This window comes from Phyllosticta citribraziliensis (assembly GCF_038025025.1).
Source record: "Phyllosticta citribraziliensis strain CPC 17464 chromosome Unknown J3D65scaffold_15, whole genome shotgun sequence".
In the NCBI taxonomy this organism is placed as follows: Eukaryota; Fungi; Ascomycota; class Dothideomycetes; order Botryosphaeriales; family Phyllostictaceae; genus Phyllosticta; species Phyllosticta citribraziliensis.
Window position 1 is genome coordinate 668,636 of NW_027117352.1, and position 20,863 is coordinate 689,498.

A 20,863-nucleotide genomic window follows, 5' to 3' on the forward strand; every position below is an offset into this window, starting at 1 on the left:
TTCGGCGCGGCGCCAAATCGCGTCATCTTGACACTGACTCCAGAATTTGAAGGCGCACGAGTAGTTTCGGGGATTGCCGGACGCCGACTCTACTTGTGCGCAGAAGGGCGTGGACTTGAAGTGCGAACGACGACCAAACAGGAAATTTTCCCGCGAAACCACCAGACAAAGGATGAGCCATAGCGAGTGAGTCGAACCCAAAGCACGAGGTACACCATGACGAAGCAGCGCAACGAATATGGAGCGCTGACCGACCACTGTCAGGAAGCCGCAAGAAAGAGAGTATCCAGTCAGAAGACCACACACGACGAAGCACCAAGATTGTTCTCCAGAAAACCTTGCAATGATGCCTGAGGTATGTAGAGGCGTTCGTTGAGCGCGCCTTCGGGCGGGTCTTATCCTACGCAACAACACCACCGTCGCAGATTTCTTCAGGCTCTGAGTTCAGTCTCGCGCACTCGTCGACCATCTTCCAGAATTTGGTCAACCTGGACTGGTCGTATCATTTGCGACGAACAAATCACCTTAAGATTGCGCTCTGCCTGCACTTGTCGTCAGCGCTAGGCCATGCCTTTCACTTCTACCTTCTTCGACAACACTCGACCATCTGCGACTGCAACTCATGATCTGAGCTTGAGGAGCACCCAGAAATGTTTCTGGGTCCGCGATTCCACGCTCTCTGGCTGTTGGCTCAATCAAGTCGCATAAAGTCTGAGCCTGGATTCGGCCGCTTCCTGGCCTAATTTTGCTTGTCCAACTTCAGTCTTTTACTGCTCGCTGCCTGAGCCTACTTCTGTCTGCCAAATTCTCCCCCCTCTTTTGCTATCGATTGACTTGGTCCCTCAGCAGCAGCCGCCCGATAATGAGACTGCCAAATCTTTCCAAGCGGACGCGACTCTTGCTGAAGTGAAGATGAAGCTGTGGTCATATGATTCCCGCTACCTTTAAGATGCAGAGAAAGGACGACAAGATGCGGGGAGACCACCGAGCCCCCTGGAGGCAGCGAGTTTCCTGGTGTTTTCCCAACAAGACTCCGACTACCCGGAAAGCGACATCTTTGGACGTCAGCTGGATTACCGAATGACTTGGTATCGATTTCCAAGCGCTTCGAAGACAATGAGCGGATCCCAGATTGCCCAAGAAACGCGCAGCGACAATATGGCATCTGAATATCTTCGCGATACATCATTCACCCGTTTCGGGGCTCGTTTGCAGTACTTGTGGCACTGTGCTCGCGGCTGTTTACGAATTTCTCGTTCTCAGATTTGCAGAGGATTTGCGTCGTGGCTCTGATGGTTTACAAGCGCTGTCGCATTTGGATCAGCCTCTAGCGACGCGTCCACTCTGGCCCCTGCATCGCGAAGCTCGGCACTTTCAACAAACCCCTATCTATCAACCATACCGCAACACCCGGACGAGTAACGCCTCAAAATCCCCATTTCGTTGGGCCATGAACGAGCTGCCGGTTAAACCTTCACTCCGTGGGTGATATTTGTGATTATATGGAATTTTGACTAATTTTTGGCGTCTATGGCAGGCTCAGTAGGCTGACCCCTTTTTGATCAGTTCCCCTCTCAACCGGGTTCATATTACCTGCTCCTTGAAGACTCTTTTCCCAGATCCGAATTCGACGACATTTAAAATGCTCTGTGCGCTTTGTATCACCACTCTACGCAGCGGATGCGATGGACAACACCACAAAACCTTTTCAGATCTGCAGAATGCTGCGAAGTCTGGATGCAAAATTTGTTGGGAAGTCGAACAACGCGTTAGAGTGATTATGAAAAAATTTGCTACACCAGACTCTCCGCCGTCGAAGATAAATTGTCAATTTGCGTGGGAATATTCTGATCGATCGCAACAAATGGTATTCAAATTCGATGAACTCGATTACGGCGTATATTTCACGCTGAGCGCTTTGAAAGACAAGAAGGCTGGCGACGACATTCATGAGGTTATATCAAAGGCAAAGCAAGACATCGAGATCGACCCTTCGAAGGTTCGGGATCATGGGAAAAAGCCAGAATTTGCGACAAGCACTGGAGATCCAGCTGTCATCGAGATGGCCAAAAAGTGGCTGACAAGCTGTCAAAAAGATCACAAAGGCTGCGGAATTATCAATCCCAACTTCTATCCCAAGCGCCTTCTTGACTTGTCCCATGATGTGCCGTCTCTGATTGAGACTCGCCATCATAAATTGCGGGATCATTACGCTACTCTCAGTCACTGCTGGGGTCGAAACGAATTCTTCACCTTGACGAAAAATAATTTGGATGACTTGATAGTCGGCATACCACTTGAGAAGCTTCCAAAGTCATTCCAGAACGCCATCACGATCTGCAAGCGGCTTGAGATTCCGTATCTATGGATAGACAGTCTCTGCATCATCCAAAGCAACGAAAAAGTCAACGAAGACTGGCTTGAGCATGCTAGAACCATGTCTGACATCTACAAGAACTGCTTGCTCAATATTGCCATCGACCGGGCTTCCAATCCTTTTGAGGGCGCATTCGCTGAGCGACCACCCGGAGCGCTGGGCTCTTGCTTTGCACTGGTTGGACGACGTCGTCGTGACCGGGATATGCGCCCAAAGTTGGGAGATTGGAGAACTTGGAAATGCTGCAAGAATTGGCTGAATTTGTCTGTCGAAAAAAACCCCGTCTACTGTCAGATTTCCGGGGAGTGTGACTGGATCGACAGCGTTGGAGAGATGCCCCTCTCAAGCCGTGCCTGGGTTTTCCAAGAAAGATTTCTGTCGCCGAGGGCGCTCCATTTCGGCACTGATCGAATATTCTGGGAGTGCCGCTCAATCACTCGCAGTGAGGGTTCCGTGGCTAAGGACCAGAAGATTAACGAGAGTTCAATTTTCGAAACAAGCGAGAAAGGCATGATTACCCATAAGTCCCGTCGATTCCCGTATTTTCAGTATGAATGTCTTCGCAACGAATGGCTGATCCTGGTGGGAAATTACAACAGTCGCATATTAACGATGCCGGAGAAAGACAAACTCATCGCGTTTGCGGCCGTTGCTCAAGAGGTCGAAAAGCGGAGAGAAGACGAATACGTTGCTGGACTTTTCAAAGGCGATCTCCCATATGATTTGATATGGACCCCGAGCTTGCACAAGACATTGGAATGTCCACGGCCGGCCAAGTACCAGGCGCCAAGTTGGAGCTGGGCTTGTTTGAACGCTGGCGCCTTCTCAACTAGGAGTGATTGGAAGTGGAGCCATCCAGAGGGAGCTATTTCCGAGATTCTAGGGATAAACATCAAATACGTTGATGAGAAGAACAGATACGGAATGGTTGAGTCTGGCACACTTCACATCAAAGGGCGCATCGCACCTTGTACATGGAACAAGAACGAAGTCAGGCATGACGATGGCAGAGGAACTGATTGGATCACTGCCCGTGTGCCAGGGATTCCTCCAACTCAACCTCCAGGAACAGAATTCGAAGGTCCCAACATTGAAATCCTTCCGGATGTCGAAGAGGACAAAGTGTTTAGTGGAAGGGAGTGTGCTTTGTTCCTCATCACTCCTGACGAAGGCCTCTTATTGGTCGGCACGGGACCCAAAGACGTTTACCGGAAGATTGGGCTGGGTTTCCTTCGTCAGGGTTGCACGCTGGAAAGATATGCGGAAGCATTTCAGGAACGAACAATTGAAATCATCTGAGAATCTTCTCATTGTTCACGAGAAAGGATCAGTCTTCAGAATCTTAAAGCACGAAATGTACATACACACAGCAACGACATTCCGATTTCAAAGCTCCCGTTTCCTCGCCTCCATGCTTCCCTTCCGATCCATAACTATGACGACATAGCCACACTATCGCTCTTGAGCAAGCGACGGGGAATGGAAATCAATACCGGTAATGAAGTGTCCACGGGACCAGCAACACACGGAATCCTTCATAGTACAGACTCAATTGGCAACTAAAGGCTCCCTGTATTGCCGTGCCCTTCATTCACATTCATGAAATCTTCCTGACACTTCCCAGTTCCCAGTTCTGCGTTGGCTGCCAAGACAAGTACAAATACCGCGCAGATGATTCTTTTGAAAGGAGCATCCGGCTCAGGGTGTCGACACGACAGACGGCGTTGAAACTCCAGAGATAATCTTATTCTCCTCCATCAGGGCGATGCTCCCCTTCTAGAGCAGCCCGCTCAGACGTTGACGCTCTTTCCGTAGACAACCAGGGGTCATCCAGGAGTTCTTTCGCAGAGGGCCTATCATCCGAATCCCACTGCAGGATTCTGCGCATGAAAGCCAAAAATTGGTCCCTCTCATCGCCTTCAAGAACTTGCTCTTCTGCTTCGAGAGATGTTTCAGGGATTTTCATGTCCAGCTTCCAGTTGCCTGTGTCCGTTAATTAACCACGACCATGAAACCAACTTTTCTTCATCAGTTCCATACCTTCTTCATCAAAATACTTCTCATAACTGGCTCCCATTTGAGCGAATTCTTTCTCAGGGGGGCCAAGTAGCGCAATGGTCATCGCGAGATGCTCGTCATTCGACTCAAATCTACCAGGTGTAGTGTCTTGGAACAGACACCTGCCCTCGATTGCGTCCCAGATCTATCGAGTTTATTAGGAATTCGAGTGCAAACTGTGCGAACAATGACGCGGGACTATGAATTACCGTCATCGCAAGACCCCAAATGTCAATTTTCTCGTCCCACCTGATACCGATGATCATCTCTGGGGCACGATACAAGTCTGGCATGACGTGCGCCGCGTAGGTGTCTCCGCCCATAACTGCATCACCAAAGTCACCCAGGACCGGCGAGTCAAGATTTTCTGCGTCCTGAGGTACATCTCTTGAGTCGAAAAGAACGCGTTCGCCTCTGGAAAACAGCCACTTGAGCCATCTGAGCCACAGACTGTCTATTTTGCGACCTGGAGGGTGTTCCCACTGGTCCTTTTCGAACTCCTCAAACACTGTAGCGTCTTTCGGTCTGAAGAGAATATTGCCCCCTTGGATGTCTGGTCTGATATCAGGAGAGATTCTGTCTTCCACACTTATTCATTTCTTACCTGTGTGCACTACGCCTGCCTCTGTATGCAGAAAATCAAGTGCCTCTAGAATCGAACGCACGACCGGTTTCAGCACTTCAGGCTTGACTTGACCGCCGGAGAATTCGCACAGCTCTTTCAGTGTCATGGCCAGCGGCTCAAAGATGAGGCATTGGTGACGCTGTCCTCGGATATCTTTTCTTTCTGCTTCAAAGGTATCACACGGGAGTCTGATGGCCTTTTTCCCGGGATGATTGGACACGACACTTTCCAAATACGCCAACATTTTGGGCTCTTGTCTCGCTTGTCGATGTTTCTGAACATACACTTTCAGAGTGACGTATTTGTGGCCGCTTGATAAAATTTGTAAGACGACCTCTTTTCGCATCGCCAGAACAGCACTCACATCAAATCGCGACAGAGCCAGACCGTAGACACACTGCCGAAGAATAGTTTCCCGATTACTTGGTATCGTTCTTTGAATAGATCGCCGACTCGGACTGGATACCAGCTCTTTCCTGAATACCATGGAAACATCTCTTCCTCCACAGTCCAAGATGAATCATATCTTTGGAAGCCTTCCGTGGGCGGCTTTCTGAGAGGAGAAGGTGGCCGTCCGGCGTAGGACGACCCTGCAGCAATGCTTGCCTGGTCACATTTATGGGGTTCGGTACGACGAGTAAGCAAGGAGGAAACGCTGGGCATTGCGCACTTGTCGAGCTGCGAAAGAGATCCGTTGGACAAATGATTGACAACGGCAACGCAAGTTGGTGGCTGAGGGGTTTGACTGCAGGTAAGTGTGACTGGTGTTGACAACTATCCCTGAGGTGATGGAGCTGCGCGCTTAATAACTGCATGGGTGTCACGTATCCAATCACGTGGTGGAGCCGACTAGACTCAACTGGGATCGGTGCGCCGCATCGCATGTCGGCACAGTGGGATGTGTTCCAAACTCCTCTTTCCGATCGAGCATTCAGGGTTTTCTTCTGAAAGTACATAGACCCTGGGCAGTAGACGAGGCAAATTTGTTCCGATATCATTTTTCGTCAAGAAAGCAGTAAGCGCTCATGCAGGTGAGAGTTCCAGTTTAAGAATCAAACCCGAACACCCGAAGGATTCGTTTCGACATCAAATTTAGAAGAGGCACAGCCGCGCTTCAGCAGTAGCCGATAATGAAACTACAGAAACGCCAAAGAAGAACAGGTAACACAGTTTCTCATCTTGTCCGTCCTCTCCTCAAGAATCTGACTGACCAGTCCGCGAAGTCAAATTTAAGGTCTTTAGAGATGAGGGGTTCTCTGGTTGGACTTGTTCATGGACAAAGGCTTGGAAAATTGTTGCTATCTGGAGCGATAGCCTACCTGGCAAACCATTCTTGACCCTGTCTACTGTGCCTTTCAGGGCGCTAAACCACGGGGAAAGCAACAGATCTGTGCGGATGCAAGCGCTGGCAAGACTGCAGCAATCCTGACTGGTATTCATTCAAAGAGACTCCGACATGAGTACCTGCGAGGAGCCTTTCCAGGCGACGCGTTCAAGCGATAGGTTTTACAATCACCCTACATCCCAGTGTCTGTCTCCACTTCAAGAAAATGAGGAGGCTGTTGGATGTGCCGCACACGCGCGCTTTTCAATTGAAAAGCAGTTATAAAACTGGAGTTCTGGTTCGAGATGGAGAGCAATCAGCTCCGTCAGATTCATTGAACCCCTTCATTTACTTTGTATTCTGCAATTTCTGCTTTACTTTCCATTTCCGAATACCATGTCTCTCTCTCGGACTTCAACCGCAAAGAGCAACAACAGTCACGCATCTTCGATTAGCAACGTCACAATCGCAACCAAGAGTAAAGTAAAATGGGACGATTTGTCACCAAACTGGACCACGGCCCTGAAGGCAGCGACCAAGCAGTTAAAGGAACAGGTACGCAAAAGAATGGGATACCGAAATGAGACTCGCGGACTAATTGCACGAGTAGAATCCGGACATCAAGAAGATGACTGTCAAGTAAGTCTCCAGCTGAGTCCTTGAAACAGAACTCCCTCGTGACCGGTTTCAGGGGAGGACCCCATCAGTCCAGCACTGTCAGGACGCACAGGAACATCGTCTCTGTCACACTTCACAATATTTTTGGGATTTATTTGGGCTCGACACACGTCGATGAGGATGGAACTCCATACCCCAACGAAGCTTTCAATGCGAAGGTCGCACACCGGAAATCTCAGCAGGAAAAGAAGAAGTGATAGATCTAAGGCAGCGCTGAAAGAGCGGGTACTCCTAACAAGCATGCGGACTGGCCGGAGAGTGGACCAATAACGTATTTCATGTTGAATACAGCTAAAGCTCCACTCTCATCTGTGTTGTCTACCTTGCGCTTGTCTGTATTGTCTGTGTGAAGGTTGAGACTGATTTTCATTTACAAGGTCAGTTAGTGGCATCAATCATACTGGGGTAGCAGGACATGTCAACTCGCTTCGTGGTATACCCGTACACTCGGAATCTTTGAAAATACCAGAGTGAAATTATCGCCTTTTGTTTCCACACGAAAATCGCAGGCGCAAATGTTCAATGCCGTCCTCCACATAGACCACTGATTGGACTGGCTGACTAGCTGACTGGCTGACTGGCTACGCAACCCACAGCGCCATTGCATCAACCAAAGCAACGACTCTCCCATCCCACCCTCTCGCATTTGGTAGCAGAAGAAAAAGAAAAGAGGGAAAAGAAGGCAGGAAGAGAAGCACGGGCAAAACACAAAAACCAGCCGCCGGGATATCAAGTTCTTCTTCTTTCTTCCATTGCAGTTGCAGTAGCAGCAGTTCCACTGGCCCATCATGAAACGAGACGCCCGAATCCGAATCCCTTGTGCCTGTATTGCACGCGCGCAATCTACCCAAAGGAGAAAACATGCAGTCCGGCCTGTCGCGCCGCCGCCGTGACTGCCCCGAAAGTAGCCACTGCCAATCGGCACTATGCAAAGCCAGGCGCCTTTGAAGAGGAAAAAAGGAAAGTCAGATCGACAGACGAAAGGAAAGGAAAGACTGAATACCGACCATGATCGCCGATTCGAACTTGAAAACGCAGAGGTGAGGAGGGGGACAAGCGGCCAACGTATTTCAGCCAAACATGCCAGCCATGCCGTCCAGCTCAGGACTGCCGCCCCTGACAATGTTTGGCTGCTGCTCCACCATCATGTATTGTTCCGACACGGGAGCCGGCTTCTTTGATTTCGAATGCTCAATCTTGCCCTGTTCGTGAATGCTGACGCCGCGGATGCAGGCAAGCAAGTCGAGAACGAGACCGCGCTGGATGCGCTCCGACGTCGTCTGCCGCATGCGTCCGATGCAGCGATTGACCTTGTCAGGACGGTTGGATACACCCGGAAGCTCGAGGATGATGGAGGTCGTGGTTTCGGGGTCGAGGTTGATGATGGCGGATATGAGCGAGGCGAGGTCCTTTTGGGCGTCGACAAAGGCGGGCTCATGGAGCGATGTGATGGCTGCGCGGAGGAGGTCCCTGCAGACGTAATCGCGGACGGGTGATGGCTCCCTGAAGCGAGGCAGAACGTTGCGCACGAGGACGCGGCAAATCAACGAGACGCAACGCGTGTCACGGACGCGGATGACGGTCTTGCAAAACATGAACATGGGCTCCAGAACTTCTGGACTGCTGATAATAAAGGTCAACATGCGTTGTTCCTTGGGCTGCGTGTTTGGTCGGTGGTGTGCGTCTGGGCCAGGTGTGTTAGCAATTTATCCCAAAGTTGCAGGACCAGTGGCCGCATACCCATTCGAGGATCTTCGAGCAACAGAGACACGAGCAGTACCGCAGCATGCGTCAGCTGGCGCAAGATGCTCTCATTTTTCATTTCATCGCCGAGATCCACACCAGCGCTGATCTCCTCCATCTGTCTGTTCAAAACTTCCCATTCGTTGCCAATCTTGGAGTTGATAGCCATAAAGAGGCTTGAGATCACCGGCGGGAGGAACTGTGAGCGCAATTCAATCGGACAACCGTCAATGATTTGAGTCGAAACATTGAGGAGAACGGAGACGTGGTGTGCGGAAAGGGCTTCGGCGTCTTGGTAGAGAGCGCGGCTGAGGGCGCCTGGGAGGTCGGGTATGGCGTAGAAGTGGACCCGGAACTTCGCCAAGCCGTAGAGGATGTAGTAGCTGACTTCGCGGATCTGTCTGACAGTTCCACGTACAGTCGAGGCAAATCCTTCATAAGAGGACTTGCTTCCACTGACTCGGGCAAAGAAATCATCCTTGCTTTCCGTCGAGATACCTGCTTGCCAGAAGCGATCCGTGAGCACTCGTTTCATGACGAACTGCATTTCTTGGGGTAGATGCGACCAATTTTGGAGGTTCATGAAAGCCTGAGCATGGCTGATGAACTGCAGCAAAGAGGGGAGGATCGTGGGCAGAGTATCAGCCCACAGGTCGCATGCAACAGCATGGGACTGGGGGTTTTCTAGCATTTTCTCGGTTGAAGCACTGAGAAGACTCTTGGTAAGGCGAAGGGGGAAGCGTTGAAATTGGGCCAAGATCTCAGCCTGCTTTGCCTGACCCTCGGCGTCGAGTTGTTGAGAAGCCCAGTCAGGAACCTGGTGGAAGCATTTGGCAGCCATAAACACTGCTATGTTGCCCAGGCCAAGCATGTCGCAAAATGACTCAAATGAGGAAAGAGACTCTGCCAAGTGGGGATTTTGCCAGCCTGCCTTTACTTCCCCCATCATTTGCTGCAATCGAGCATCTTGAAGAGTTCTGTCTCTCGACATCGATCGGTGGTTTATGATGAAGAGGAAAGCGGTATAGCCCAGCTTGAAACGCTCGTCGTTGGGCCTCTTCGCGACGTTCATCTTGATTTGCTCTTCCAGACCTTCGTAGACGGACAAGAAGTTATCCGGGAATGACATGGCAAGCCTCTGCATCTCTCCTGCGCATGCTTGGTCGAGACCCTTGACCGCCTCGGAGTACTGGGGAGCTGACGCTTCTTCATGGATTGGAAGATTGAGAATGTAAGAAAGCACCTGGACAGCAAAGTGGGGCCGATTGTGCAACGCGCGAGTAGCAAACGTAACCATGAGCTGGATGATCTTCCTGTTCACCTCCGGGTCTTCGAATCGAAGCTGAAGTAGCCCCTGGCACCATTCTTGAAAAGCATCTTGCATCATACTCACGCCGGCCTCGTCTTTCTGCAACTCGGAGTCATGATGGCTGTTGAGTTCTTTCAGGTACCCCTTCAGAGCGGCATCGATAACCGTGATTTTTGCATCTGCGCGAAGGATCGCATCGGCATTCTTGGAGAAGGTTTGTGGCGTGAACGGCGGCAACCCATCGTACAGATTCTGGAACGTGTATGTTGCTTGGGCCAGGATATGCCGCATTGCGTCCTGTGGCATCTTGCGAACGACGATTTCAACAATGTCCACGCAGTACCGACGATAGTTTCCGAGGAAAGCATGCCTCTCTGGGACAGTGTCAATGTCCCCATGGAGCATTACAACGGTCGGATCATCGGAATCTTCTGACAACGCCTCGTATCGAACAAGGCGTTCGCTTGCTATTTTCAGAAGAGGCACGACGAGTTGGATCATCAAAGGCGAGTCTCGCACAGAGCGGACGCGCAATAGTCTTGTCCACGCATGCAAGACTGGGATGGAGACGGTGAGACTTGGATGGTCAAGAACCTCTAGCAGAAGAGAAAGAAAGCCAATGAGGTCGCAATCAGGTGGAATGGCGTGTGGCTTCGCTTCAATGTAGCCAACGAGATGTGCAAGTAACTGTAGGAGGTTTAGAAAACGAGAAGAACCGAAGAAATGGAATGCTGACCTCTGCGAGTTTCTTCGTGAAACTGTATTTGGATCCAGTCAAATCAATCAGATTCGCATCCTCACTCTTTATAATCCACTCGTAGGTTTGCGTCAACCGATTGACGGTATCTGGAGCGAACATTGGACAAACGATATCGATGATATCTTCGTCTTGAAACCCTGAGCGGCTATACACAGTGCAGAGCGCTTCGACGGCAGCCTACACGTGTTAGCTTCGGATCGTACTTCCAGGCAGTGGTAAGCTCACAATCCCAAGTTTCAACAATCCCTCTTCGGTACTACCATTGACTTCCTTGCCATGGAGCATCTTCTTCGGCGTGAAAAGTGCTCTTTCAATGTGGTAAATGCTCCCAGTCCGGTGAATTGCTTTGGGGATCAACCATGACATGGTCGCACGCAGCGTATTGAGGGCCTTGATGACGATGTCGCAAGTGCCGTCGTCCAGAGCCTCTTTGCCCGCTAAACACTCGTCAACGTAGCTGCAAATGCGCATTGCCCAGCCGTCTTCGCCGCATCTGACGTTCAGATTGGCATCGCGACCGGGCAGCTGCTCCTCCAGGGTGCTGGCGGGAGTGAAGATGTTGACACAAGCCTTGCCCAGGTCACCACCGCGCATGCTGGCGACGGGGTCGTCTTTGTTGAATATTTCTTCGGCAAGCGTCTCCAATATGTACAGCACAAGCCTCTTATGCTCCCGGTGCAGCTCCCAGAGCCCGTACAGCTGCGCGTCCATGTCCATCCATTCGCAACCCCAGGAGCGCTTGGCGATCTCGCACCATAGCTGACCAATCTTGTTGAGCACATATGGAGGGACTTGCTCAGCTGGTTCCTGGGCCAGTCCTACCACACAGCCGCGTATTCTAACGGTTCTTGATTCGTCAAGCTCTTCCCAGCGGTACTTGATGGCGTGCTCTAATAGTTGAAGGCCATAATGACGGAGAGGTTGCTGCAATTTTGAATTCTGCGTACCCCAATCGGAATCTGCCGGGTCCGAAGCGTAATTCCAGCCTTTGTCCAGAGCCTCCGGAGTAGGCTTAAGATTGTCAAGGTATATAGTGGCTTCGTGTCGCGCTGCATTGTTTGAGTGATCGCCGTGGATGGCTTCGAGGGCTTCGACAACGCGTGAGAAGTCTGCATTGCTAGACGCGACGTGGGTCGAGATGCCGTTTAGCTGCGCGCTGAAAGGATCCATAGTCGAGCAGGACAAAAGCGTCAGAGTGGCGAGAGGAGAAGAAACCTCGACGGAATTGAAGCTGTAGTCGGTCAAGCGTCAGCAGCGCATTCGAAGCTTCCAAACAGCACTCAAAAAAGAAATCTCAAGCGTCCGGGGTGGAGAAACCGTACATGGGGCCAGAGCGGTGATAGTGACCGTCAGGTCGGAAGCACGAAGCGGACGTCGTCAAGTCAAAGCGGGCGGCAAGCGGAGAGCGATTGTTGGGGAAGGATTTGCGAGCTGTGGCGTCATAGCAGCTGGCACGATTCAAAAGAGGGCGAGACCAGCGGACATGGTGGGGGAGGCCGAGTGGATGGTGGTGTTGCGGCTGGCGAGAAGATGATGAAGAGCAGAGCACCCGTCCGGCGACCCAAGGAAGCGAGTCAAGGCGCGGCCCGTGCGCCGTGCTCTCTCTCTACGCGCAGTCACCTGCTCACGACCAAACCACCTCCTCGACTGCAACTCATCTACAATAAATGCCCCAGAGACCTCATTTTGGCCCTAACATCTCAATTGGACTCGTAATTTTTCTTGTCAACCTCCATGTTCGCAAGAACTGTGATCCAAGCCCAGCTTGGCCATCAAAAAGCCGAGATCAGCCTCGAGTTAATCCATGGACAATGGATTCCTCCTAAAAGTCGTCAGCCATGCAACAAGACGCAAAATAGTCTTCAACTAACGCATGTCGTACCGGGGTGTGCGACTATTTGGGGTGACCGTCCCCAGCGAAACGGAACAGAACTAGTTCCTGTTTTCATATCACTGCTCAATTCACAACTCAATTCATCATTCAATCCTTCGATCAATTCAAGGCTCAGTCCATTGCATGTACCTTACTCGAATTCTTCTTCGGCCATCGAACCGACCAACTAGCTAGCCAAACAAACAAACTCCATGCACCCCATTCCCTCTACCTTTCCCATTCCCCCCTCGCGGCCCAACACGTCCGTCCGTCCGTCCCTCTCCCTCCCCCTTCCCCTTCTCCTTTCCACCTCACGCCCAAATAGCCAAAACAGTACAGTACAGTGAGTACAGTACAGTGAGTACAGCATCCACCAACTCCGACACCCTTCCCACTCCACCCCTTGCTCCAGACAGACGCATGTATCGGCGCCGGCTGGCTGGCTCAACTCTCCACGTGGCCAGGCGTGCTTAGTATGGTAAGTTCGCTAGATGCCGTATCGTAGGGGACCATTCAAGGTAGGGGGAGACATGCATGCATGTGGTAAGGGGGAGGGAGGGGCAGGGGCCGAGGCGGGGTGAGCTGAGCTGAGCCGAGAGAGTCCGAGCAGCGGAGGGGAGGCATAGGTCTGTGGACAAGACGCGGACGGGTAAAGAGGTGAGTGCGCTGCGTCGGCTTACGGAGACGGAGCGGGAAGGGAAGGAGAGCGAATGCCAGCCACAGCCGCAGCAGCAGCAACATGGCAGCGCAGTGAAGGCATCATGCAAACATACATATCCCACACGCCACGCCACGCTGCCTAGATCCACATGCACATCAAGCCATCCCCTCCCTCACATAACGACGCAATTCCTCCCGGCAGTCTGCTGGCACTGCTCCAAATACCCCTCCTCCTCGGCGCCGCCCAGCGCCTTCCCCTGCGGCCGCTTAACGCCGACAATCTTAATCTTCTGCTCGCCATCGGCATGCCACCACTTGAGCGTCTGGATCAAGCCACCTTCCTCGTCGTCGACGCTGATGGCCCACTTGCCGCCGCTGGCCTCGACGTGCGTGCTTCCGGGCGGGAAGTGCCAGTCGGGGAGGAAGATGACGGTCGGCAGGTCCGACGGCGTCGAGTTGGGTGCTCTGAGTGAGAGAGTGAAGGTGCAGTTGCGGAGGTCGAAGACGAAGGCCTGGAGGTTGCCGTGGACCACGACGGGAGCGGGGCGGAGGTAGGCTTCGGCGGCTCGATATCCGACCTTGTCTGGTGCGCCGGTGCCAGCTCCGGATCCGTTTGTTGTCATGCTCTCTGAAGACAACGTCTGTTTGATGTTTGATGGCGAGACTCGTGCCGTGTCCGTCGACTGGCTTCGAGAGTAGGCTGGCGATTCGGGATCGGCTGTCTGTGGCGGAGAGGCTGAAGTTGGCAACTCGGGGTCGTCGAGCGAGAAGATGGAGAGATCTTCCCCGTTCCAATGGTCTCCCCACTTGTGTGAATTCTGCAACGCATTAGGTCTGATCATGTGGATGAGAAAATAAAGCACTCACTTTTGCACAGTACACCCAAAGGCTGAAGCCGGCGGCGTGACTTGCTTCCAGGGCAAAGTGGTTCGCGTCCATGGCGGCAATCTGGCTCGAATAGTCCCCCGTCTTGTAGGCATATCTGTCGTCCATGTCGTAAGGAATTCCAAATTCTGTAAATACACAAGGGTGCTCTCCCATGTAAGTGTTTCCTTCTTCCTGTATGGCGGCCAACTGATCGCGGAAGCAGTTCCTGATGGCGGTCTCTCCAATTTTGATGGCGAAAGCCGGAGTGAGATACTTTCCGCGAAGGACACCAAACACATCGACATTCCATATTCGGTTCCACTTTTTGGTGATGAGGGTGATGCCGTCGTAGTAATGAGGCGAAAACACCATGTTCGGGTCATCGTCTTCCGTATTCTTTATCGTCGGTGGTACCTCGAGGACGGGAGGCTGGCAGAATAGAATTGCTTCGGGGAAGACGCCTCGGACAGCGTCTCGGTGTCTTCTGTAGTACCGCATGAACCACTTGTTGGTGAAGTATTCATAGTCAATGGGTTTGCCGTTGGAGGGATCCTTGGAGAAGTAGTCCTTCTTGAGAAGCGTGTCCGAAGATGGATCCCAGACACCATGCTGAGCCCACAGGCATTCGCCAAGCTTCCATCCCGGATCTCTTTTGAAGCCGTAATGCGTCTCGTCGTAATCGGGCTGCAGCCAAATCGTCTGCCCCTCTGGATCCACCAATGCTGACCCAGACTTGTAAGGGCCGAGGCCTCCAAAGTCCCACGTCTCAATCTCACAAGCTCGGCCCGAAGCAGTGAGTATGGCCTGCCATGCTGTGGGCGTTGTTCCTTTGCGCAGCTTCTGCTCCTCTGGGATGACTGAAATGTCCCGGTAGCCCACCAGTCCGCGGTTCGGTTCGTTCAAGCTCTCCCACCCGATGACGACATCGTTCTCCAAATCCTCGGCCTCGTGGATGCGCTGGGCCAAGTGCTTGCAGGCGTCGATGAAGTGTTTCTGCAAGTAATCCTCGATGTTCATGCCGTTGATGATGGCTTTGGGCGCAAACTCGCGGCCAGCGAAAAAGAGTGTAAAGATCAATTGACAGGCCGCCCTCGTGTAGTTGGTAGACCAGATCATTTTCGGGAATTCTTCAGGATTTGGGTAGGTATTCTGGACCAGGCTTGCCTCGGTAATGTCAAAAGCTCGCGGATTCAGACCACAGGCATACACGGTCCACAGCGGTGCGCCCGATCCGCCGGCAAATCTGGACCACTGTGGCGGGTGTTAGAAGGCTTTGGGTGCTTTGCGCAATTGGCTATTCTACGTACGACGTCCTGATGTGGATCCATCCAGATGTAGAAGCCATAGTCTTTTGCAATTCGAAGCACGGCTATGGTGTGCTGGATCCACTCCTCGTCGTACTTGGCGGGCCCTGCATGCTCAATGGCCTCCCATGTGAAGATGTAACGGATTGCATTGTAGCCGAGTCGCTTCAGGCGTCGGAAGTGGTCGTGTGCGGATTCGAGAGAAAAGGGGCGGCCGACAAAGGAGACGTCGTCGGCATCGAAGAAGTCGTCAGGAATGTGAGAGGGCAGATCTGGATTTGCGGGATATTTGGCGTCGCCGGCGACGTTGATGCCGTGGAGAGTGACCTCGCGGTGGTGTGGGTCCCGGAAGTGGCGGCCTTGGACGCGCAGGCGGAGCGGAGACATGGTGGTGGAGTGAGGGCGATGGAGGAGGGATTGAGGTGGAGGGGAGGGATTGGGATAAGAATGGAGGAGAATAGGCTGCAGGGTGAGGGTGAGGGTGAGGGTGAGAGGAAAGGCGCCCCAATTACGAAAGCGGAGGCGTGAGCGTAGGCGGAGGGTCGTCATCAGATGTCCACCCACCGCAGGCAGTCCGGGTCCAAGTCGGGACCAAACCGAGGGAGGGCAGCGGGAGGAGGCAGGGATCGTCGCTCCCTCGCGGGCGGAGGTCCAGTGCGGAGGAGGGACCAGGGAGGAGGGACGAAGTGTGGCGCTGAGGCTGAGTGGCTGAGGCTGTGAAGTACCAACTGGAACCGAACTCTACATGTACCTTACGAGGTGAACCGACCGTCGGTCCAGGCACACCACCAGAACAAGACCTCAAGGCTGGAGACTATCTCTGCAAGTGAACAAGCTCCATGGCACTTGGCATGTAACCGTAACTAATGGTGGTCGACTCTCGCCGCGCGATCGATAAGCGTACCCGCAGGCCCGTGCACCAACATTGTCTTCGGTTTGGCCAGCTATCCTCATGGATGCTATTTCCATTCCCCTTCCACCCTCTTCCGACTCGGCCGCGCTTCTATTAATTCAGCGCTCTTCTTTCTTGCGTCTGGCTCGCGACAACATCCCCACGCTCGTTTCTCTCTGACCCGCGCCCTTCGCGACCATGCGCCTCCCTCTGTGTGCATTGGCCCTCGGGGCTCTCCCACTCGCCCTGGCCCTCTCCTCTTCCAACATTCCGCCAGACACGCCAGTTTCCGACCTCATATCCACCGCTAATGCCAACTTGGCTGCCGGCAACGCCCACGATGCTCTCGCCTTCTTCGACGCCGCCGTCTCGCGGAACCCGCAAGACTACTTGACCATCTTCAAGCGCGGCGCAACCTACCTCTCCCTCGGCAAAAACAACCAGGCCCAACAAGACTTTGATCGCGTTCTCGCCCTCAAACCTGACTTTGAAGGTGCCCTGCTTCAAAGGGCCAAGCTCAAAGGCTGGCATGGTGATTGGGCTGCCGCGAAATCGGACTACACCAAGGCCGGAAAGCCCGCAGGCCACGAGGTTTCCGAACTGGAAGAGGCCGAGGGCGCCGCCACCCTCGCCGCCGAGGCAGAAGCCCGCGGAGACTGGGAGAGCTGTGTCACAAATGCTGGAGTCGCCGTCATGGTTGCCGCGGGGAACGTCGACCTCCGGAGGCGGCGAGCGAGGTGTCGGTTCGAAAAGGGCGAGGTCGCCGAGGGCGTCAACGACTTGCAGCGCGTTCTGCAAATTCACTCTGGATCCATCGAGCCGCACCTCCAAAGCTCCGCCATGACGTTTTACTCGCTTGGCGAAACCGACAAGGGCTTGTCGCAGATTCGCAAGTGTCTGCAATCCGATCCCGACTCCAAGGCTTGTATGAAGCTCATGAAGCGAGAAAAGGCCATTGACAAGAGGGTGAAGAAGGCCAAGGGCTTCATGGACAAGAGGCAATACGCGAGCGCTGCGAAGTTCCTCGTCAAATCGTCCGATGACGCCGGTCTGATTGAAGATGTCAAGCACGACACCAAAGACTTCAAGGAGCAAGGATACATTCACGCCAAATCGCCCGAGGGACTGTACGTGGACATGGTGGAGATGGCATGTGAGGCCTATGTCGAAATGAACAACAAGAAGCGGGCAGGGCCATTGTGCGCGGACGCCCTCAAGCTGAACCCCAACAATCTTCACGGTCTCATCCTCGACGCGGAGCGCAAGCTCGATGCAGATGAATTCGAGCCTGCAGTCCACACACTCAACGACGCATTGGAAAAGGCAAAGGAACAGGGCAACCAGTCTTTGCAACGCAAGATTCAAGAGCTGCTCCAAAAGGCCCAAACTCTTCTCAAGAGGGCCAAGTCAAAGGATTACTACAAGGTTCTTGGAGTCAGCAGGGACGCCGAAGAGCGGGAGATCAAAAAGGCATATCGCAAGCTCTCCAAGAAGTACCACCCAGACAAGGCATCGTCAGAGGGCGTCACTCCTGAGGAGGCGCAAAAGAAGATGGCGAGCATCAACGAAGCCTACGAGGTGCTCAGCGACCCTGAGCTGAAGGCGCGCTTCGACCGCGGCGATGACCCCAACGACCACGAGCAGGCTAGCAACCCGTTCCACGGTTCGCCTTTCGGACAGGGTCCCGGAGGTCAACCGGTGTTCATGCGGCAAGGGTCTGGAGGGACGTTCAAATTCCAAGCAGGCGGCGGGTTCCCCGGTGGCGGGTTCCAGTTCCCTGGAGGGTTTGGTTTTTAGGCGTAGTTATCGTGCCAATCCGCCGGGTGGCATGGGGAGGAGTTTTGAGATTTTTACTGGAGTCGGACAGGTGGATTGCTTTTGGCGCTGGGTTTCAAAGAGCATCAGATTTGGTAGATGTCACAACGCGAATAGGGTCTTCGTCGTCAACTGTGGTGCACCAAGCGACGTGATGGATTTGGCGTGGACTAAATCGGGACGGCCAACGCTCCAGGTGAACCACCAACCAGTGGCGAGCGAGCAGTGGCCGTGGCCGTGTCTCGCCTTTCATGCTGCAAGAGTTTCACATAGTCGTAGATGAGAGCGATGTGGGACCGACGCCCTCGCGTGGGTGATCCATGTCGGCGTCCAGCCCTGGCCCGGCCTGCTGTGGCTGCGGTGTCCTTCGCTCATTGTCTGGCTGGCGCGCACGGCACTCCTCGACCACTCTCAACCCTACCCTACCCTACCCTACCGACTTTCGCTCCCTGCCCTGGCCTATCGCGCCTGTCTTCGTGCCTGTCCTGGGGACGATGCATCTTGCGCGCCAGCAACAGAATGGAATTCGAGGTGTCATACAGCCTCGATAATGCCGAGCAATTCTGGGAGGGTGCGCGCATCCCCATCTGTCCACGCATCTGCTCCTCCGCCGTTAGCTGACCCACCCGCTCCCAGAGCTCGACGACATTCTGTCCGCGCCATGCGACACTTCGCAAGCCATAGACAACTCCCTCCGCTCGTACCTGAGCTTCTCGACAAATTTCAAGGGTATGCCCTCGCCCTCGCGCTCGAAACCGCGCCCCCGTTGACACTTTCAGAGGAGTACCTCCAGACCGAAGACGACGTTCAGCGATGCGTCTACAAGCTACTCGCGACCACGCTGTTTGTTAAGAACAAGGAATACGTGCGCCGGCAGTTTGTGTACTGCCTTCTCCAGGTAAGGCGGTTGGATTGAATTTCTCTCGACTGCAGGCGGCCTGACGACAGACAGGAGGATGAACCGCCGACGCTGCAACTCGTTTCCTCGGTCCTGCTGCTGGACGGCCAACACGACAAGGAACAGCAAGCTTTTCACATGATGAAGGCCGAGGGGGCTTTTCCACGGCTGGTGGAGCTCATCAAGACAATCGACGCTGCGGAGCTCAAGGACCTACACCGATCGCTCCTCCAGCTGCTCTACGAAATGTCCCGCATTCAGCGCTTGACCTCGGAAGATTTGAGTAAGCCAAGAAACACCAGAGCTTCTCCTGATCGCGTGGCTGACTGCAACAAGCCGTCGTCGACGACACTTTTGTGCTTTACCTGTTCCAGATTGTCGAGGAATTGTACGACGATCCCAACGACCCTTACTCGTACCACGTCATTAGGGTCATTGTAAGCAAGATCGTCCCCTCGCCGAACTGCTCTGCTAATAGCTTTTCAGCTCGTTTTGAATGAACAATACTTTGTTGCCAACATTCCCACCCCTCCCGTACCTCTCACGAACCGCGTCATCAAAGCCCTCTCCACGCATGGACACATTTACAAGACGTTCGGCGAAAACATGATTCTCCTTCTCAATCGCGAAACGGAAGCGTCCTTGACCCTGCTGATTCTGAAGCTGCTTTACCTCGTCTTTCTGAACGACAAGACGTGCGACTACTTTTATACCAACGACCTACACGTACTAATCGACATAATTATCCGAAACCTGCTGGACCTGCCCTCGGACGACCCCACTTCAAACGCAATCAAGCACACGTACTTGCGCGTGCTGCACCCGCTGCTGGCCAACAGCCAAGTCAACCGGCCGCCGCACTACAAGCCCGAGGAGCTCTCGAAGACGCTGGAGTACCTCAGCCAGACCAACGACAACCCGTGGCGGCACTTTGAGTCCAACGACGAGACGACAATCAGGCTGGCGAAGCGGTGTGCAGACGTCGCGTGGCTGCGGCGGCGAGCCAGCATAACCAGCATGTCCCCTAGCGATGCTGACTCGGGGCGGGACAGTCCAGCGCAAGGCGACGCGGGCCACCGGGCAGCAGCGCAGCGCCTCCTGGGCATGAGCGTGCCGTCGGCAGGAGAGAGCGCGTTGAGTGTCATGGAGGTCGCGGTGCATAGAGAAAAGCCCGGCGTGCTGACGCCGAGCAAGGAGAGGGGCACAGCTCAGAGCCAGGACGGCAATTAATGGTGTAATGGATCGTGCATGTACATATAACTGGGGTCGGTTGCTGTCATCTATGCGGCTCCGGACGGGCGTTTTTGGAGTTTCGGCGGCATTGGAATGGAGGAATCTTTTCTGATGCTGGTGTGTCTTGTAATTGTCGCTTGTGCCCTGGCCCAGCAGACTAACGGACCGGGCCTCATAGGGCTGAGGGGTGCATACACCATCATTTCACATCCAATTGCTAGCATCTCCACCTAATAGGGGCCCCTGTTATATAAAATGCACTACCACATCAACTTCCTAATTAGGAAATCTATAGTCTAATACCTCTTCTTTTTCCTCCTACTCTTCTATCTAGCTATTAAAAAGTAGTTTAGTATTATAGAGGAGTAGTCTATAGTATACTATATATATTAGTTAATTTAATATATATTTAAGATTAACTCCTATAGTATATAATTATACTTAAGT

The 20,863-nt window shown here is 53.2% G+C and overlaps 6 protein-coding genes across 6 annotated transcripts; 3 read left to right on the forward strand and 3 right to left on the reverse strand.

Moving 5' to 3' along the window:
• Positions 1 to 1,415: 1,415 nt before the first annotated feature.
• J3D65DRAFT_165352 (heterokaryon incompatibility protein-domain-containing protein) lies at positions 1,416 to 4,101 on the forward strand. The gene has a single exon (XM_066794201.1). It carries the CDS (start codon positions 1,643 to 1,645, stop codon positions 3,674 to 3,676), a length of 2,034 nt encoding a protein of 677 aa, XP_066650358.1. The 5' UTR covers positions 1,416 to 1,642; the 3' UTR covers positions 3,677 to 4,101.
• On the reverse strand, positions 3,693 to 5,903 carry J3D65DRAFT_641880 (putative serine/threonine protein kinase). Its single transcript, XM_066801927.1, has 5 exons — positions 5,425 to 5,903; positions 5,040 to 5,371; positions 4,645 to 4,988; positions 4,418 to 4,580; positions 3,693 to 4,360 (listed from the first exon to the last, which is right to left on the reverse strand). The coding sequence occupies exons 1-5, from the start codon at positions 5,721 to 5,723 to the stop codon at positions 4,122 to 4,124; spliced, it is 1,377 nt and encodes a 458-aa protein (XP_066650359.1). The 5' UTR covers positions 5,724 to 5,903; the 3' UTR covers positions 3,693 to 4,121.
• A 2,229-nt stretch (positions 5,904 to 8,132) lies between these two features.
• On the reverse strand, positions 8,133 to 12,044 carry J3D65DRAFT_672380 (armadillo-type protein; the record flags this gene model as incomplete). The annotated part of the gene is made up of 4 exons (XM_066803494.1): positions 8,133 to 8,746; positions 8,803 to 10,801; positions 10,851 to 11,051; positions 11,100 to 12,044. The coding sequence occupies 4 exons, from the start codon at positions 12,042 to 12,044 to the stop codon at positions 8,133 to 8,135; spliced, it is 3,759 nt and encodes a 1,252-aa protein (XP_066650360.1).
• A 1,536-nt stretch (positions 12,045 to 13,580) lies between these two features.
• On the reverse strand, positions 13,581 to 15,965 carry J3D65DRAFT_648581 (glycoside hydrolase superfamily; the record flags this gene model as incomplete). Its single annotated transcript, XM_066802399.1, has 3 exons — positions 13,581 to 14,225; positions 14,275 to 15,525; positions 15,582 to 15,965. 3 exons carry the CDS (start codon positions 15,963 to 15,965, stop codon positions 13,581 to 13,583), a joined length of 2,280 nt encoding a protein of 759 aa, XP_066650361.1.
• A 377-nt stretch (positions 15,966 to 16,342) lies between these two features.
• J3D65DRAFT_641894 (uncharacterized protein) lies at positions 16,343 to 18,465 on the forward strand. The gene has a single exon (XM_066801928.1). It carries the CDS (start codon positions 16,669 to 16,671, stop codon positions 18,265 to 18,267), a length of 1,599 nt encoding a protein of 532 aa, XP_066650362.1. The 5' UTR covers positions 16,343 to 16,668; the 3' UTR covers positions 18,268 to 18,465.
• Positions 18,466 to 18,607: 142 nt separating this feature from the next.
• J3D65DRAFT_641898 (uncharacterized protein) lies at positions 18,608 to 20,720 on the forward strand. Its single transcript, XM_066801929.1, has 6 exons — positions 18,608 to 18,856; positions 18,922 to 19,014; positions 19,065 to 19,183; positions 19,238 to 19,466; positions 19,520 to 19,620; positions 19,670 to 20,720. Exons 1-6 carry the CDS (start codon positions 18,805 to 18,807, stop codon positions 20,411 to 20,413), a joined length of 1,338 nt encoding a protein of 445 aa, XP_066650363.1. The 5' UTR covers positions 18,608 to 18,804; the 3' UTR covers positions 20,414 to 20,720.
• Positions 20,721 to 20,863: the final 143 nt, after the last annotated feature.

Bases quoted from the DNA above. Each gene is read 5' to 3' on its own strand.
- J3D65DRAFT_641894 (XM_066801928.1), top strand. From the start codon at position 16,669: ATGCGCCTCCCTCTGTGTGCATTGGCCCTCGGGGCTCTCCCACTCGCC.
- J3D65DRAFT_641880 (XM_066801927.1), bottom strand. From the start codon at position 5,723: ATGCCCAGCGTTTCCTCCTTGCTTACTCGTCGTACCGAACCCCATAAA. The intron at 4,989-5,039 runs GTAAGAAATGAA...ATATCAGACCAG, and splicing joins GGCAGGCGTAGTGCACACAG to ACATCCAAGGGGGCAATATT. The intron at 4,581-4,644 runs GTAATTCATAGT...TAAACTCGATAG, and splicing joins TTTGGGGTCTTGCGATGACG to ATCTGGGACGCAATCGAGGG.
- J3D65DRAFT_165352 (XM_066794201.1), top strand. From the start codon at position 1,643: ATGCTCTGTGCGCTTTGTATCACCACTCTACGCAGCGGATGCGATGGA.
- J3D65DRAFT_641898 (XM_066801929.1), top strand. From the start codon at position 18,805: ATGGAATTCGAGGTGTCATACAGCCTCGATAATGCCGAGCAATTCTGG. The intron at 19,015-19,064 runs GTATGCCCTCGC...TGACACTTTCAG, and splicing joins CTTCTCGACAAATTTCAAGG to AGGAGTACCTCCAGACCGAA. The intron at 19,184-19,237 runs GTAAGGCGGTTG...GACGACAGACAG, and splicing joins TTGTGTACTGCCTTCTCCAG to GAGGATGAACCGCCGACGCT.